The sequence below is a fragment of the Vigna angularis genome, chromosome 6 (genome assembly GCF_016808095.1).
Source record: "Vigna angularis cultivar LongXiaoDou No.4 chromosome 6, ASM1680809v1, whole genome shotgun sequence".
Classification (NCBI taxonomy): Eukaryota; Viridiplantae; Streptophyta; class Magnoliopsida; order Fabales; family Fabaceae; genus Vigna; species Vigna angularis.
This window is the reverse complement of record NC_068975.1, coordinates 32,811,627-32,830,394: the sequence shown is the minus strand read 5'-3', so window position 1 is coordinate 32,830,394 and position 18,768 is coordinate 32,811,627. Positions and strand designations below refer to the sequence as shown.

The 18,768-nt window shown below is 30.8% G+C and overlaps 2 protein-coding genes across 8 annotated transcripts; both read right to left on the bottom strand.

Moving 5' to 3' along the window:
• Window positions 1-7,427: 7,427 nt before the first annotated feature.
• Window positions 7,428-14,330, bottom strand: LOC108340930 (uncharacterized). Of its 7 annotated transcripts, none has more exons than XM_052879498.1 (14): window positions 14,045-14,324; window positions 13,930-13,974; window positions 13,616-13,718; window positions 12,882-12,968; window positions 12,175-12,221; window positions 11,683-11,740; window positions 11,362-11,475; window positions 10,737-10,859; window positions 10,037-10,163; window positions 9,458-9,546; window positions 8,817-8,915; window positions 8,455-8,660; window positions 7,891-8,086; window positions 7,428-7,659 (listed from the first exon to the last, which is right to left on the bottom strand). In XM_052879498.1, the coding sequence occupies exons 3-14, from the start codon at window positions 13,695-13,697 to the stop codon at window positions 7,607-7,609; spliced, it is 1,281 nt and encodes a 426-aa protein (XP_052735458.1). In that variant the 5' UTR covers window positions 13,698-13,718; window positions 13,930-13,974; window positions 14,045-14,324; the 3' UTR covers window positions 7,428-7,606. The 7 variants fall into 7 exon arrangements, 6 of the variants coding, with proteins under 6 accessions (XP_052735458.1, XP_017433989.1, XP_052735460.1 ...); XM_017578500.2 differs by having other exon boundaries at window positions 14,137-14,324; XM_052879500.1 differs by having other exon boundaries at window positions 10,037-10,148; window positions 14,137-14,324.
• Window positions 14,331-15,403: 1,073 nt separating this feature from the next.
• LOC108341991 (vesicle-associated protein 1-2) lies at window positions 15,404-18,533 on the bottom strand. The gene is made up of 8 exons (XM_017579691.2): window positions 18,328-18,533; window positions 18,176-18,246; window positions 18,018-18,099; window positions 17,796-17,911; window positions 17,571-17,699; window positions 17,004-17,192; window positions 16,216-16,293; window positions 15,404-15,689 (listed from the first exon to the last, which is right to left on the bottom strand). Exons 1-8 carry the CDS (start codon window positions 18,374-18,376, stop codon window positions 15,576-15,578), a joined length of 828 nt encoding a protein of 275 aa, XP_017435180.1. The 5' UTR covers window positions 18,377-18,533; the 3' UTR covers window positions 15,404-15,575.
• Between the last annotated feature and the right edge of the window lie 235 nt (window positions 18,534-18,768).

The window sequence follows — 18,768 nt, the reverse complement described above, 5'->3', positions numbered from 1 at the left end:
AAAACAAACGTATACCACTCCTAAAATAAATTTACAAAATAATACTTTTCTTACATCATTCTTTTAGTTTTCTATTTTATAAAAGAAAATAGACATGAATAGATGGATGATGTTGATTTTTAGAGTGTGCTCAAATCGTTGATATGAATTTTCTATATGTAGATATTGCATCATGTATGAGTAAAGGTGTTTTTTAGAAGTACTAGAGTTTTTTATGATAAAATCTCACAATTAAGGCAAGAAAAGCTAGTATTTTTTGTAATTGTGTTTAAAACTTTTAATAATGTGATGAAAGTATGGTACATTATTGATTGAGAGTAAAGTAGTCATAATGATCACAATTTTAATATATTTGAATTGTATATAAATTGAATTTCATGTGTTTATATGTGAATTAAATTATTCTTGGCAAACTTTTGATTTGTGAGTTGAGTTATGATGCATCAAGTTCGGCTATTGATAATATATAAGATTAAATGGATACTAAAATGAAAAAAATATGATTATATATATATATATATATATATATATATATATTATTTAAAATCTGATATAACATTATCAAACCAGACTTTTGGTGTTAGAAAGAAAAGAAAAATTCATAAGACATTAGATATCATCTATAATTGAAGTCTTTTAATCCTTGTATCAAAAGTTTTCTTTATAAAGAATTTAAGTAAATGTATTCATTAAGATGAATTACCATACGAAAAAAATATTCGTGATTAAAAGAAAAATATAATAATATGAAAGGAACTCATTCATAAGAAAAATATTGTTGAGATTAAAAATGTAAATATAAATATCATATTTGGTAAAAATAAGAAAATACTATAAGACTCATAAAATTATAATCTCATATTTTAAATAAAAAATAATGTTAAATTCGTATATAAATTAAAGTTAGATCTGATTGATGTTTATATTTTCTGAATGATTCTTTTATTAAAGTTCCACCGGTATTGAACTTTAATAGTAAAGTAAAAGAAATTTAAACTTATAAGTTTGTATAGTTATATATTTTGATCTTACCTTCCTGTTTGAAGCTTTTTATACATATTTTTATTTATTATTTGGAAAACAATTAAGTGATATGATAAATCACTAATCACATGTAGAAGTTGTTAGGCATATATTATTGTATATTATCGTAGCTTTGACACTGAACCCGTACTAAACAACACATCATCAACTATCATTCCATTTCACATCTAACACATTTTAATATCACCAAAACATTCAACATTGTTTAATTGTTCATCATCAAGGGCAACATCATTTTTCTTTAAGAAAATAGAAAAAAAAAATCACTATTGTTTAGATCTTAAACTTGTAATAACTTTTATGAAAGATGGAGGGCAGAGAAGTTCAAAATTGTGTATATGTTTCGAATGAAATAAAATGTTATTGTTTATGTTACATTTCAATTTTTATTTTTGTATTCCGCCTTGTTCTTATAAAGTTAAAATAATCTTATAAAATCACTTCACTAGAAATTAGTATTCTAACATTTTGTATTTTAATTATTTTGGTGTCAATGTCGATGATATCAATCTCAAAATAAGGTACTTTATAGTGATATTTGGCCGATGTTCAAGTTGGTACTCAAAGAAAGACATTAATTTTATTATTATATGTCTATAAATTTTACGAAAAAGAATAATAACTTTTTACTTTAGAATGTATATCTATTTATATAATTATATCATCTTTAACAAAATTTTATTTGTACAAACTGTTAGAAAAGATTCAAGTATTTTTCAACTGCAGTTTGAACATTATTTAGGTGTAATGTTACTAGTTACATACTTAGCTAGTAACAAAGAATTACACTAAATTACTATTAGTTTAATTGAAAATATTTTGATTCGTTCAGTTATTTGGATAGTCCTTTTCTTATATCAAGATGACATAGATTATCAATTATGATTTCTACAACTTGTAATATAAGTATTATTTTTTTCATTTTTTATTTAATCAAATAAATAATTTCTCCTGTGATATGAAAATATTATCTCATTTTATATTGTTTTTTTTCTTTTACTTTCACTCTTAGTTTCCTTCATGTAAAATGCACTCTTAATTTTTTTTCACCAGTACTAATTTTATTATTAACCTTACATTTACTTTTTTTTAATTAATTTCAAGTAACTCTTCATTTTTCCTATTTTTTTCACCAGTTTTATTTTTTCCTTCCAATTTAAATGTAATTACCTGTGTTGTCCTATTTTAAAAAATAATGCCCATTCTTTAACATACAAGATGGAAGAAAAAAAAATGAAAAACTCAAGAAAAACATAAAAAAAAAATCTTGTTACATAATTTTTTTCTCTTTATCTGATTACATAATGAAAGTTTAAAAACATGTCACATTCATATGTTATGCTTTTCTCCCAACATGAGAGAGAGAGAGAGAGAATGCCTTCTTATGTATCAAATAACCAAAATATCTTCATTTTTGTATTTTTATTTTAAATTTTTTTAGTCCTTAAATTATTATTTTTATTTGGAAAATTTTAATCTCCTGCTAAAAACTAAGAATAAATATTTCAAAATTTGGAGTACATATATAATTTCATGAATCATGAGAAAAAAAATACAATATGTAAACCATAATAACCTATTTGGTCGTAATGCGATGAATAACTCGCTGTTAGTGATTTTTGCACCATTGAATGTTTTAGTAGATTCTTTCCCTTTTACCAAACTAATAGACATGTAAATGATGAGTAATAGTGTGATGAAGGAACCCTAAGAAACTTATTGTCCCTAATGTCATTATTAAGGAATTGATAAAATGAGTATGTCATTATCGAAATAGGGTGAATGAGTTTAGTGGCACTGTTCTTAGCATTGGTACCACAATTTAGCAGTTGGTAGAACTCATCATACCCCACCATACTAATATCTATACGCAAAATACAATGTTTTAGGGTCCATTCTATCACCAACTTGTTTTAATTTCCAAACCAATTTTCCTTTTCACTCTATCAAATACTTTTTCATGTCAACGGTCCCTTTTACTTGTACAAATTACTCCCTTAGCTAAATGTAAAAGCTTTAAGCATCGGAGAGAATAATGATACTTTGACAACATTTTTTTATAACATTCTAATATCATTTATGTGTCATTCTGTGATTTGTTCAAAATTACTCCACAATCAATAATAATAATCATAAACATCAACATGGATCAATCACAGAATGACACTATATACTGTTAAAATGTTGTATAAAAAATATTGTCAAAATATCATTATCCTTGGAGAAGCTAAAACTTACGCCAAGAATATAAAAAGGCTTTAATTTTAGGTGCCCAAAAGCTTCGCTTAAACTGTCAATTACAACACTTCAAATTATAAAGGGCTTTGTGATGTAACAGAAACTGGTGCTTTGCAAGTTTCCAACTACGGTGAAGGATCGAGAAGAGTAAAATATAATTTTTTTGTACAAAAACATCAACATGGATCTTTGCTTAAAACAACATTTGAGGAAATTTAATATTTTAATAACCAACTAAAATTGGAATATGATAATGATATAATGAAAATTGAGTTTGTCAAGTTTCTATTTGACAATCTGAACTTATCGAGTTTATCTTCGATAATTCGAATTTGTCGAGCTTCTTCTGTCTGATATCTAATTTTCAAAAACAAAAATGAAATCAAAGCTATAAACTTTTAAGTTTTAATGATATATTTAATTCAATATTTTCTTTTGAAACGCTCAAAACCAGTTAGACCAATACTAACATAATTAATAATATTATTGCCAGTTAAGTATATAACTCACAATTTTTTGTAGAAAAAAAATTATAGCCAAAACAATTAAATGAGTACATTTAACAAAAAAAAAACTGAAAAGAAACATACATGGTTATAAGTTTTATTTTTCTCCCATGTTTTAAATGAAGTTACATACTAAAGTATTCCACCAAAACCAAAGTAATCATAACTTATATGACTAAATGAATGAATAGTAAAAATATCGGAGATATGATTGCTTTTATCAAAAGTTTCATATAATTGTTACATATTTTTTATATATGAATTACTGGTTTAACAGTACACTACCGGATAACTTCATTACCACTAACAAAGTTTGCACTTCAAATATTTAAATTGGCATGAAAGCAGCGTCTTACAATTTATTTCGAAGAGAGTTATGTGATATTTTAAGTTTTAATTTTTTTTTTTGTGAAAATTGACATCTTACATGTTTTATATTTTTTATAATAAAAATTGGGTTGAGAATTTTGAAAGAAGGCTAATCAAACCACAGGTCCGACTGCAACTGTTTGTCTCATAACTGGCAGTCAATTTAAAAGACAAAGACTTACAATCCTAAAAGGATTATATGGCTTTTTCATTTATATTAATTCATTCATCAATTCCTAGAGTTATTCTATGATACTTTAACAACCTATAACCTATGCTTAATTTAGCATGAGTTGAGTCGTTATTCTCCTAATGGGGATAAAAACTAGAAAAAATGACCATGTAATTTGTGAAAAAGGCAAAAGAGAAAAACATTGTATTTCTATATTTGTGATGCTTACTATGAGATAACACACAAATAAACAAAGACGATTATATATATATATATATATATATATATATATATATATATATATATATATATATATATATATATATATTTGAAGAAAAGACAAGTGTGAAAAGGAGGCTGTGGAATTGACAATATGGGAGAAGATATCAAAGGGCAAATTCCAATTGTGTTGTTTTAAGTTGGGTGTGCGTTAGGAAAGGATGACGTAATGTTGTGTATGTATATTCGCAGAAGCTAAATAAAGATAATAAGGGAAGTAGTGGGGTGTTTTAAGATTTATGTGATTGAGTTCTGTGCATAACATGAAAGTATGGTTTGTTGATAGAATTATAGATAAGCCAAAAGCAGGGCAAATCAAAACTATGAAAATGACAAAAGAAGGAAGGAAGGAGGAGACAAAAGTTTACAACTATTTTGGCAAACAAAAAGATATTATAAGTGAGTCATTCTAGCACTACACAACATTACTCAACTCTCCCAAATCCATTGAAATGATATCAACTCAAACTTTTCACACAAAAATAATGGTGTTTGGAGAAAAAAAAAAAGACCAAAGACAAGATAATGCTTTGAAGGCAGAGACTTAATTTAAATGCTTCAACAACGCATACACGTACTCATACAAAACCATTAGCTCACAAAAATAGTGAAAATATATCATTCGTAGTGTGACAAAAAATCTAGCTATTTGTTTTCCTTTAAGAAAACCATTTTATGTAAACAAAATTAACTATGTACACAATAAAAAATCCATTTCATAGAAAAATTGAGAAACTCAAATATATATTTCAATCTTAATCACTCATGATAAATTGAATATTGAACATTTATTTTATCTCTTCCATTATAGAATAGATTATAGGTTGTTAAGTTTCTACCTCATAAATTTTGGTATTTTAAACTAAATTTCTATTAAAAATATTAATCCATTTAATATTCTAAAGTTTTATATTAATTTTTGTTAATTAAATAACATAATTTGTATTTTACTCCTTGCCTACTTATTTTATTTACTTCCTTGTCTTAAAAAAACATAAAATTTTAAAAATAATATAAAAATATATAACAATTAATATGAAATAATAAATAATTTTTATTACTTTAACAAGATCGTTAATAATTAAATATTGAATAGACAACTTGAATAAAAATATAATTAAAAGTATTTAAATGTATAAACCTTAAAATTTAGTTTATATAAAGAGGAAAGAGAAAATGTATTATAAACAAAATAGAGTTCGCAAAACCAGTCGGAAGAGAAGCAAGTGGCGCACCACCTCATCGTACCACACTTTATTTTAGGAATATATAAATATAACGATTTGATCTTCTTTCCCACAGTATCTTATTTGTTTTCAGCTTATCACTGTTTTACCACTTTCTCAAACAATTATTACACAGACGAAAAATAGATCAAATGAAAACAACTTAAATCAAAAGTATTTTAAAATAATAATTCTCTCTTACAATTTTCAACTTATTTATTTCATCTACTATATTATTTATTCTTCCTTACCGTAAAAATTATCCCGTCAGTCAAAAAACAAATTGACAAAAAAAGTTAAAAATATTAAAAAGACATGTTATCTACAAATAAAAAACATAGAAATACAGTTTTCACATCATTTCATTAATAACAAAAATATATTTCAAACAGTCGTTAAATTTTTTTTGATAAATACTAAATTAAAAAACCAAAATTTATAAGGTACTTAAATTAATTATTATATCAAAGATAGATTTTTAAAATAAATTTATTTAGTATAATCTGAAATAAATAATTCTTTTTCATTTCACACAAGTCAAAATAAAATCAAGTATCTTTGATTTTTGGAACAAAGCATTCACCTAGTTGCAGTCAGTCTGGACCAGCACGTTGTATGACATCATCTATTCTAATAAAATTCCATGTGGTATACCAGCTGATTTTTTTTCCAGGTGGCATAAAGGAAGAATCTGCTTCTAGATATTAGAAGACGTGAATGGGGTGTGACAATTCCTACCAAAAGTGACAGAGCGAGCAGTCAATATCTGGTGTCATTTCGCATGTACAGAACATCAACTGTTATTACATTTCCTATTAAAAATTTATCAAATTGCCTCACAAGAGGCACAACAACTAGTTTGAACGAAATACTCAATTTCATTTTAAGTTGAGCACCCGATTCTCCACTCCCACGAACCTTCCACAGGTAGGCAAAATGCGGTGAATATTCATATCAATAATGAATGTGGTTCCATGTTCATTTTAAGCATGGAATTGCACAAAAGGAGAACGTGCTAATAAATTTACTGTACTCACACCAAAAGAATATCTGCCCCCCATTTAAAAAAAACTTTTTCCTCCAAAATTAAAAATTCAAATATATATATATATATTTCCAGATTCCTATAAGTACTAAATTGCATTGGGGGAGTTCTTTTCTGGTTCAAAATAAATCCAAAAGGAAACACAATGATTTGACAGAGTTAAATTTTAGGAATAAGAATACAAAAAATGAAATAGACGCTCCAGTTCAAACAGAAATACAGAACCCTGACTGATTGTTAAAACAAAATACAACATTTGTGATAATAACAAATTTAGCAGTTCTTAAATAAATTAAAGATTTCCTACTGGAGAAACAGAAGTTTTAGTCTAATTATGATCATATTGTTAAACAGGCCAAAACTCACTTTTTCCGACAGACATGAACCTGTTTAATAGCTGATAGCATCCTAAATCTGAATATCTGTCCATAAATATATTCTTGTATTGAGAAACCTGTGTATTATCAAGAACGATGCAAGCTGCTATGCAATGACTAGCAAGCATAAATAACAGAAGACCAAGTATCGAGTTGAGAACACTGGGGATATAGAACTAATAATTTCTTCATTTCCATCCATTTATACAGAAGTTTACATGTACAAAGCAGATGACAGGATACACAATTTGAGTAATTTACTTTATCAGCTTCAAAAAAGGAGCTAAATCCTACACTCAAGTATTGGTTACCTGTACCTTTACCAACCCAAAAAAATTCCACCATGGTTTCTAAATAACAGGAACACTCCCATTTGGTTGCTGCATTGTTCCCAATGAATTTCCTACAAAAACAGAACAAAAAACACTCATTAACAACTTATACCAATCATTTTCCTTCAAGCTATACATGTTACAGCTTATTATGCAAGTATCACTCCAAAAATTGTCAACTTTGTGTCAGCTTTCACCTCAATCGGTCCTTTAGTGATAGGCTTTTGACGATTACTTAGTTTTCTAAATTTAGCTTACACTATAAAAATAAAAAGACAACTCAATAGCATATAATAGATTACCTGTGTTGCTAGAAAATGAATAGGATGTTGGAAGAAAGTTGCTTCTAGTCAAACCAACATGAGTGGCTGTAGACCTTGAAACATTATCGAGAAGAAACTGATTTGACAAACCACTGCTTGGCAGGCCTCCTGCTTTAAGTATGCAAACTTCTGAGCTTTTGGCAAGAATATGATCAGATTTTTGAGGTGATCGACCCTATTTTTCAAAAAAAAAGTTAAAGAAATACTCAAAGCTGGCTTCATCAGCATGGAAATAAGCTTTTCTTGGTGGGAAGTTGGGTTTGGGGGTAGTGATGGAATGTATTTCCACCTTTATCCTTCGACAGAAACTCATAGCCTGCCAGCAGATTATAAAGCCTAATTCCCCATTATTTTATGTTTGTAACAATAAAAAATAAAAAATAAAAAAATCACCTGAGTAAAGAACTTGCAACATAATAAATTTTGTCAGTCTGATGTGTACATCTAAAGATTGGATTTCATTCAACCTGTATAACTTTGGTCACATGATTCGACCTATAATTTTAAATGATCAGTATTAAACAAGAGTAAAGATTGTCACACCTCGTGCACATTGTCCATTTGAGAAGATGAAGGGCATCTAAGAGATGAATCTTGGAATGTGACCATCTCCGCATGTGATGTCTTTGGACACAAATCAGTACGCAATTGCTCGTTTAAGTTCTGGAAGTAAAGATGGCGAAGTCTGGCACGCAGTCGATTGGTCCTTTGTGAATAAAATATCTTCGTAGCAAGGGGCGCAGGAAATTCTAATTCATCAAAAAAACGTGTTTTACAAACACCAACTTGTATTAGAAACACTAAAATTAAAAATTAAAGGAAAAAACATTGGAGGAAAGGTCTTCCATTTTACCAGCTGCCGAAAGTTAATATCTTTCAAAACTTAAATTATATATTTTTAATACCATTCTTCGTAGTGTTTGGAGGTTGCACAAGGACCTGCCCAAGGATTTTTCGATTAGGATCTCCATGTTCTGAAGTAGTTATTTCAACCAAGTCCTTGCCTAAATGGAATCCAGAAAATTAATTAGGTGATTCATTCCATGACCAGGTCCCCCCTATCGCCAATGAGCGAACAGCATAATACAGTAAAAGCAATAGCACAGTTGTCATTGATGTCAGACTAAACATTACAAAAACCATGGGTTCACTGTGCATATCTACATACAAAAGTTCAAAAGGAAAAAATCACAAATAATAAAGGACAAATTCCATTTATACCTTTTTAGGTAGAAAAGGATAAAAGAAAAAAACTCTGCAAGACCCAAAGTCATTTGCTCTGGACAGACACCATAAGAGGACTTTTGGTGGCATAAGAATATTATGTGAAAATTACAAGTAGTTTCTCAAAAGTTAAACATCGTTTAGTGTCCACATAAACAGAATTTGAGAAATATGAAAATAACTACACATATTTGAGCATGCATGGACATAAGTAATAGCTTGTGCACAATTTTTAATTCATGAATGCAGAGCTAGATTTAGTTAACTCGATAATTATCTAGTTGTATAATTATGGATAATAACTCGAAAATTGCACACTTACAAGTTATTCCATCAGTGAAACTCAGAGTTTTGGTCTCTCCAGAATCTGTTACAGGGCTTTCTAATACAGGTAGGCTAGTGTTTGCTCGCCTGCAATAAACATAACAGATTGGAAATAAATTGAAGAGGGATGATTAAAAACTCCAATAAATGGGTAAATATTAAATTTTCTAACATTTGTTTTAAACAAATGTGATTAAACTCAAAAATTATAATTATAATTTTTATTTTTCAATACAGTGAAGGTATACTGGTTATGGCAGTCATTCCCACCGAACACCAGCCTATTTGATAATCGATTAACAACTTGTTATATCTGCAGTTTTAATCTAGTTTTCCATTTGATAGTAGCACTTTATTGGAGGAGGGGGCAATGGAGGTATTATGCAATAAATGATGCATTCAAATTTATTCTGGTAATCATGAATTTATGATTATTTTCTGGTAGCAGAGGCACACAGAATCATAATAACACTCCAAATATCAATATCTAATCTACACCACAACGTTAACGACAATGATATCAAAATAATCATACTACAACATGTGTGCGCACATCAGATGAACAAAGAAAGCATACAATTTATGACGTTTTGTTGGAGGATGCATTATAGAAGCTGGGTGGTCCCTATTTCCAGGATTAATTCCAGTACCATCCATCATAGATGCTCCATCGACACAAGTAGAGTGTCCTAAGGAAATTGGAACTAAAATGAATCAAGTTTTCAAATTGATTAGCAAACCAGTAGCTTAGGGCATGGGAAAATAGATATCTCTATCAACAAACAATAATAGTAAAACAAGCAAAAAAGATCAAATATGTTTTAACAAAGACAAATTACAGTCCAAACTATCATCAACATTGTATAATATTTCAAATCAATCCATGTTTAGCAATATAATGAAAGGTTTTGAACTAAACCTGTACGCCAATGAAAAGCAAAGATCATATTCTCCTATGATCATGAGTAGAATAGAGGGGTGGATAAATTTTAGTTCCATAAAAATACTCGTAAAGCCACAGCCAACGATATTTAGTTGTTGAAGGTTTCAGTGAAAGTGAAAGTCAACAACACAAGTGATAGAAATAGCAAACTAATAACACCAATATGCCCTAAGTTTTGAACAAAATAATTTTAAAATAGATTAAATCTACAAAAAAATTAAAACAAGCAGGAATCATGGTAAAATGGAATTTATAAGAAAATACATAAACTTCCGTAAAAGAATTCCACTGATAATGAAGGAGAAAACTTATACAAAAAAAATCGGGCTTTCACCTTTAACCTTGTTTGAAAAGGGAATCACTCTGATTTGACTAATCCGGTGGGATTGTGACAAATCCGAGTCAATATTTTCCATAGACCCAGACCTTCTCTGCTCCCCAACTGCCGAAGCTTGGTCTATGAGGGGTTATGAGGCACAAAAAGTAATGTTACAAAAGCCTAACATTAGAATGTATTAAGAAAGACTAAAAGACTCCTTTAAAAGAAGAAGTCTACTAAAGAAATCAAAGTTACTATTTTCATAAAGGCTTAAATATGTTTTTAGTCGACCTAAAAATTTAAAAAGTTGTTTTTTGGCCCCTGTGCAATTTTTTCTTTGTTCATGGTCTAAGGTTCCAAGAAATGCATACTATACTACTAGTGTTGTAATGTAATGTCACTATATGTCACCAAAAACCAACAAACAAAAAATGGAAAAAAAAAAAAGTATGGGAAACAAAATTTCGTTAATTTCAGAGACTACAAAATATATAAGCCTTTATGGAAACATGATTGTCATATACCTTATACAAAAAAATCAGCAGAAGATTAAACTACCGAAGACTAAACTTAAGCTATTATAGTATAGAAACTAAAAATGTATTAGCAACTTATTAATTAATTCATATTTTAAGGATACTAGCACAAGAAGCTGCTAACTTTTTCTTTTCCTTCCTAGGAGGTTTCCGACTCCCGGTGCTGCCATCAAGCTCAAACGTAGTTTGTTCTGTGAGCTTTAATGACCGACAAAGTTCTGAAAACACAGGGAGAGGGTGGCGAAGCAAGGTTCAGTATCAGTAACCTTTTAAAATATGGGGGTCAAAAAATGAATGCTGGTAGTAAACGAGCCACACATCGACATTTGCAGTTCAATGTGTAACTGAACAATTTGAAAAGCCTCACATACAACAAAAGACAAGAAAGTTTTAATATAAATACTAAAAGAAGCCGAAAAAAAAACCTGTATGAGCAGCAAATTGACTGTCCTTAATTGGCTTCTTGCAATTGTTGCAGCATACCTCAAAAAGGATATCAAGCAATCAGTTAGATGAATTTCTTTACATTATACTTCCTGAAAGCTAATGTCTGCAGATGAAGATATTTACAAGTTTATAACATCTAAATCAATTATATAATCTAAAAAGTTGGTATAAAATGCATAAACTGTTTCCAAACTGAGACAGATGGGCTACTCTGTGCCATCCTTGTGAATATGGCAGTAGAAAAGGAATAAAAAGAGGCAATAATTACTGAATTTAAGGTATACTAAACTATAGGAAGCAATAACAGATTATAAATATCATGCCATATAATATCCGCATGAAAACATATAAGAACAGGTTATACCAATAAAGAAACCACATAAAATCTCAGGCCAGACACTTGGGAAGAAGCACACAAATACTAGTCCACTAGCGAACAAGATAAAGTAGAAACATGAGGCAAACCTTACCAGCTGCAAGGCATCAGTCATGGGGCTAACACCATAGACATGCATATCTGAGATATAAAACATGTGAAGAAGCATTTTAAAAATCTCCAATACGAAATGACAATCGTACAAAGACCAAAAAACTGGAAAATAAGAACAAATTAGGAATTATACTCGAAATCGAAATAAGATGATAATCGAAAGCTAAGCCCGGAAAAAAAAATCCTCAAAACTAAACATGTTCATTTGACCATTATACGTAGTTCCACTTCGACAAAGCCATTGTCCCCGTTGCCCCTAAAATAAAATATTTACATTTAGACTATGGTAGGATAAGTTTCTTAAAGAAAAGTTAAAAGGAAAAAAAAAAGATAATACAAAGTTATTTCGTAAGTTAAAATTACATAATCTAATTGGTCGAAGTTCTTTTATTTAGCTACTCTGAAAGCCAACTCATACGCATAAACTAATATATAACTCACGAGAGAGGTTAAATCCATTTACCGTCTTATTTTCTTCTTCTGTAAGTAGTTTTTTAAGAAGCTTTTTTCCAAACAGAGACCGATTGATATTCAGAATGGCAGTCATTACCATTCATTCTTCTACCAAATAAATCACATTGGACTAAATAAATAATGAAGACGATACATTACTATCTACCAAGGAATATCCACAGATTGTACTACAAAAAGGTTGATTCACAAAAAAAAAAAAACACTTGAAACAACCTTCTTCCTGAAGCAAATTCGCTTCGTCTGCCTCACGTAGTTCTGTACAGATATACTCAGCAGCCGACTTCTGATGGGCAAAGTCATCTTCCAAACCATGCATAAACAAACGAGGTTCAATCAGACATTGAAAATGAAAGAAAAATCCATTAATTAAAGAATTTAGTAAACTACACCGTCAATCGATCAGAAGTCAAGGTAAGTACAACTTTTCAGATATTTATAATAAAAATAAAAAATGGCTCGGTGATTTGTCATCAGATATAGCAATATAAGAAATTATTTACATTGCCGATGCATATATTATCTAATCCATAATCTATAATAATTACAGGAATGCATTGTTTTAGACATTTTCACCCATAGACTCGTTTTCTTTTCCTATTTACCCATTAGCTGTGTACATCATAACTTCCAGAAGCCACTATGACATCCCTCATCTGACTTTTCCCCCACTAATTAATCTCCTAACTATGCAACTTCTGCAAGATATTAACCATTATTATTTTCTTTCTTCTTCTTTTGACTTCTCTATCTTTTTATGCATTCAAAAAAATAAATGCAGTCACTTCTTGTACTAGTTTATTCCAAAAATTAAAAATATTCGTTGCGCGGAATTATATTATATTATATTGTATTTGTATTAAATATACAATATGATGACCTGAATCCAGAAAACAGTGTCAGGCATAACATGCAGCTAATAGCCACTGAAAGGTAGGGTCTCCAAATACCTGCTACTGTCTGAGAGAAACCCCCAGAAGCAAGAAGCCTTGCCATGACTTCCATTCTCCCACCTCCCGGGGAACATACCATTGAGAGGAGAAGACAATGCACCTGCATAACCGTTGAACAATGGATCATCGTCAATCCAAGAACAACAGACAACATTGACGCGACAGAGAAAAGGAATAGCGGTTAACATCGAAGCGAATGACGGATAGGAAAAGCGAGAGAGATAGCAACGAAGAAAGAAAAGGCAGAGAAAAGAAGAAGTGGCATTGGCGAAACGTATGAATAATAGATCGCAAAAGAAGAATGGGCGTACCTGGAAGCGAAAAATGGCGGAATCGGTTAGAGAGCGATGGGAACCCTAAAAAAGAGAAGAAGAAATTAGGGAATCGTAATAGAATTGAGAAATGGAGAGGAAGAGAGAGCAATGCCTGCAGAGGAAAGAGAGTGGGAGGTGATGATGAGATTGGCAATGGCGGAAGAGAAACCCTAGAAGACGGAGAAGGAGAAGAATAGGATTTACCTTATTTATATTTGTTTTATAGTTTTGGGGATTTGGAAGGTTCTTCTCCTCTTCTCTTCTCTGCGGAGAAGGAGAAGAGGGAGAAGGCAAAAATAGGAAGAGTTTTGAAGAAGCGAGTCGAGGGTGAGTGAAAGCGTTTTGCGTAACGCTTCTTCTGCATCACACTGTAACTCCACTGTACAGTCACTTTTCTTTTTTATTAATAATAAATTATAATTAATCCTCCTACTCTCATTTCTCCTGTCTTTACCTTCCCTCCATTTAAATCAAAACAATGCTTTGCTAAACCGTTCCATAAGTATTTAATAATTTCTTTAATATCGCTTATAAAAAATTTAATACCAAAATACTTTCATAAAACTGTCTGTAGCATTGCTTATAAATAACATAACATTGATTATAATTGATTATGTCATCCTACAAATCACAAGTTTAACACAACGGTAATAAAAACATATATTTTATCAAAAAAATAATTGTTATCTAGGCAAAAGAGGACGTATTCATTTAACATCGAAAATCAATTTAATTAATTCAAAGAAGGATAATTCAATTTTATGGAAATTTAAAATATTTTATAACAAAAATATGTTACTCAAGTAAAAAAAAAGAATTTTTAATTTTGTAAGAATAATTTAAAGGTGGATAACTTTAAATTTAACTTGAAAAAGTAAAAATTAAAAATATTTAATATTTTGAAATCCATATTTTTTTCTACTCGACCTTAATTTGAAAGCTGTCAACGTAATTATACTATCAGAATGACTGTTTTCCGGTTTATTTGAATTAAAGATTGTTTATTTATGTTTATATGAAGAACTTTTGTTGTTATAATAAAAATACTATTGTTTCTTTCAACTTAAATTTTGTTTACCAACGCTAAAGAAGCTATTTTAAGGATATAAACTATTTTTTATATATAATGTCTATTATAATTTTTTTTTATCATTTTTGTCATTATGAACACCATTATTATTTTTTGTCCTTTGAATTTCGATCTAATATAATTGAGCAAATATACTTTTATTTTTCATTTCTTCGTCTATTATTATTCCTATTATTTTTCCTATTAAAGTGTAGTAACATATTAGAAGGTTTTTTCATCTCCTTAAAAACCAAACAACATTTTATTATCTTTCTCTCTTACCTCTGTTACTTTCGTTGATAACCAAACTGTTCAAGAACGTAACCAGAACATTATGAACAATAATATTGGGAGAATTACCTAACTCTACTCTCTGATTTTGGTTCCAAATATCAGAGTCCGTAGATAATGCTTCTCTTATGAAGTGCAGTTCATTTCACTAGCATTTCAGAAAGGTTTCCACGTATTGACATTGGTTGAGTTCAAGCATTACAATTAACAATAGTTATCTACCAAAGCATTAAGGAGTACACCATTATTTTGGAACCTCAATCATTATACACAATGTCGCTCCTTATGGATGAATATAATATCCGACTGCCATACTGACAAGCGAAACCACACAAACAAACAAAAACGGGAAGCCCTCCTGAGCTCTTTTAATTTTCATTTTCTTCTTCATCATTTCCTAATAAAAAGAGAAAATGGGGGTGTCAAATATAAAAAATGGTCATTCAGCAACTCAACATTAACAATAATTTCAAACATGGTGCACTTCTTCCAAGCAACAGAGAGGGATGAAGCATTCTAGAGAAACCATCTTAGATAACTATATATACCATAACTAAACTGTTTAAGAAGGTAAGAAAATTAAAATCTATTGTCCATTGGAAGAGAGTGATAATTGCTGGTCCCTTTAGTTATGTTGCAGTCACAGAATTTGTGTTTTAAAAAGAGTTGTAGAGATGATTCATAAGAGGTTTGGAGTTGCCGCATCTTGTGTTGATGTTGTACTTATAACAAAAGTCACTCATCTTTTACGTTTACATCTTACATCGCAAGTATAATGGTGTGAGAAGATTGAAAAATCTACTAACCTATTGTGTAAACTGTGTCCATCGAACGTATAAAAGGGACTACTGAACATGAAAAATGGAATTCACGAATTGTTTTATAGTTTATTGGAACGTAAAATAAAATAAGAAGGTACCTACCAACTCTTGCTTGAGCAAATTTTTTTCTCGGGTGTTCCTGCGCTTCTCTTCATTCAACATCGCCATGGTTCCTTCGGCCTGCAAAGATAATAACTTTTTGTTGTGTGCTTCCATGTTTAAAGGTTGAAAATTATTCGAAAGGTCAAGGAATTTGTAACCTTATGCACATCAGTGTGTAAGGCAATATGGCACAGCATAAACATTTTTCATTTTTACGAGCTCGGCAATACGCAATCATGAGTACACTAGAGGAGAAAAAGGACATTTTCAAACATAATGATAAAACATGCTCTCTTTTTTTATAAAGAAAGAAGTTTGGATGAGTTGAAATTTGGAAACTCACCAAGCTAGAACATGTCTCGGAGTCGGTTGGTACTTTTATATTATCTCATTCTCTAGCTCTATCTTTTGTAACAATGAGTAATTACTGCAAGTTGTCAAATCCTCACCATCAATGAACAGGCGTCTAAGTTTTTGCGTATTTCTATCTAAAGCATGTTATTTTATCTTATGTCACTCATGTTTCTTTTAAACTAAGTAAAATCCCAAGTTATATTACATGGTGTACATAGCTTGAACATGATTCCCCCAGTCCAAATTGTCCATCAATTCCCCTTGAAGCTCGTAGCCCAATTCAAGTTCAAAAATCAAATATTTGTCACTGGCAGCGATATCGTGAAATGAAAATTCGGGTTAAACCATAACTAACCAACCAACGGAATACGAAACTTAAAATCAAAGTAACTGAGTTAACTGCTGATCCAAGTCAAAAAGTACTTATGACTAACCTCTCTTAACTTTGCATCCATTATACCCAACCTTGACTCCAATTCCTTGAAATCCTTAGGAAAACTCAATTTCTCAATACCATTAACTTGTTTCATATCCCCCTCCTTCTCAACTACTCTTGGAACAACAGTACCCCTATCCGTTCCATCCTCCTTCAAACCCTGGGCGACTTCCAAACTTTTTTCAACCTGACAAAAGAAGAAACAATTTTAGAGCAATGTTCTCTTTCACGATAAATTACTACTCGCAGACAATCTCTTCTTGACATGTAATTGAATAATTAACTCCTGTAAATTAAAAAATCGAAGCACATGTCATATTAGTCAAGACTGTAGACACATGGTGGTCCAGAAACATATAATAATTTCATGTAAATTATTACACGGTTTAGAATTATCTTGGTCCAAAGCAATCTTCATCAAGCCACAAATAATCAAATTCTGTAAACTCTTTTTAAATTGAAAAACTCAGTTACATAATACATAAAAATAAGACTGGAATATACAACACGTAGTGATCCAAGACCCTTAGTTTTCAGGGGAGATATATAAGTGGGAGAAACTCACAGTAAGAGGAGAAGGCATTGGGATGAGTGGATCTTGGCTCAAATCTCCATTTTCAGGGGAAGAAGATGGGGTAATGAGGACAACCCTTAGTTTCTTCTCCTCAACGAGCCTTCCACTGTCTTTCACAAACTGTGAAAGCAAAGAGGGAAGAGATTAATTAATGTAACTAAACCACATGACAAACACGGTTAGCTGAATAACATAAAAGTAAAAAACATGACTGACCAGGTCAGAGGAGATGTCGTCCTCGGTTGTTCCAGCGGGGACAACCGCGCTTTGAACAAGGAACTTGTCTTTGCAGTTGAAATCCGGTGGGACTGTGCGCTGAGCCTGCATAGTAACTACCTCCAAACCAAACAAAAAAAAAAAGAGGAAGAGAAGAACAGCGTTAATCATTAAATGTAACAGGTTACGGGAATTGAAAAGTAAGAGAAGCGTAGTGGATACCGGTGAAATCACAAGTTCCGTGGGGTTGAACAATGCCGACGGTTGGCCTGACGCAGTATTTCTTGGGCGACGTCGTTTTGACCTGAATTGCAAATCATGATAAGCGAATCGTTGAATTGAGACGAAAAGTTGGAAGTGGATTAAGTACTGAGTAGCACCTTGAAGGCAACATAGTGGGAAGCGTGGTTGGCGAGACGAACCACGCAGGAACTCTGCTTCTTCAATTCAACTGAGAGAAAAAAGAGAGAGAGTGAGTGAAGGAGGAAGCGAAATGAGAGGAGGAGCGGCGGAGAGTGAAAAGAAAACTTACAGCGAAAAGTGATGTCAGAAGGATGGATTTGGAGAAGGTCCGTGGCCATGTGAAGGATGCAGAATGAGAATGAATGGGGATAGTGGGTGTAAAAGAGAGAAGGAGAGAATGGGAAAAAGAGAGAGAAAAGGCATAGCTTTGCATTGTTGTTGTGTTGTGTTGGTTACGTGGGGTGGGGGACGGTGTGGGACTGCGACACACTGCTTGTAACTTAATCTCTTTCCTCTCCAAACTCAGCTTCTCCTTCTTCCTCTCTTTCTTTTACTAATATATAACTATATATATTTTCACAACATTCTTTTCACAATATTTTAACATGGTTAACATCGTTTACGTGTCTGTTTTGTGATTAATTTAAAATTATTTTATAATTAATAATAATTATTATAAACACAAACAAATCATAAAATAACACATAGTTAATGTTAAAAGATTATAAAA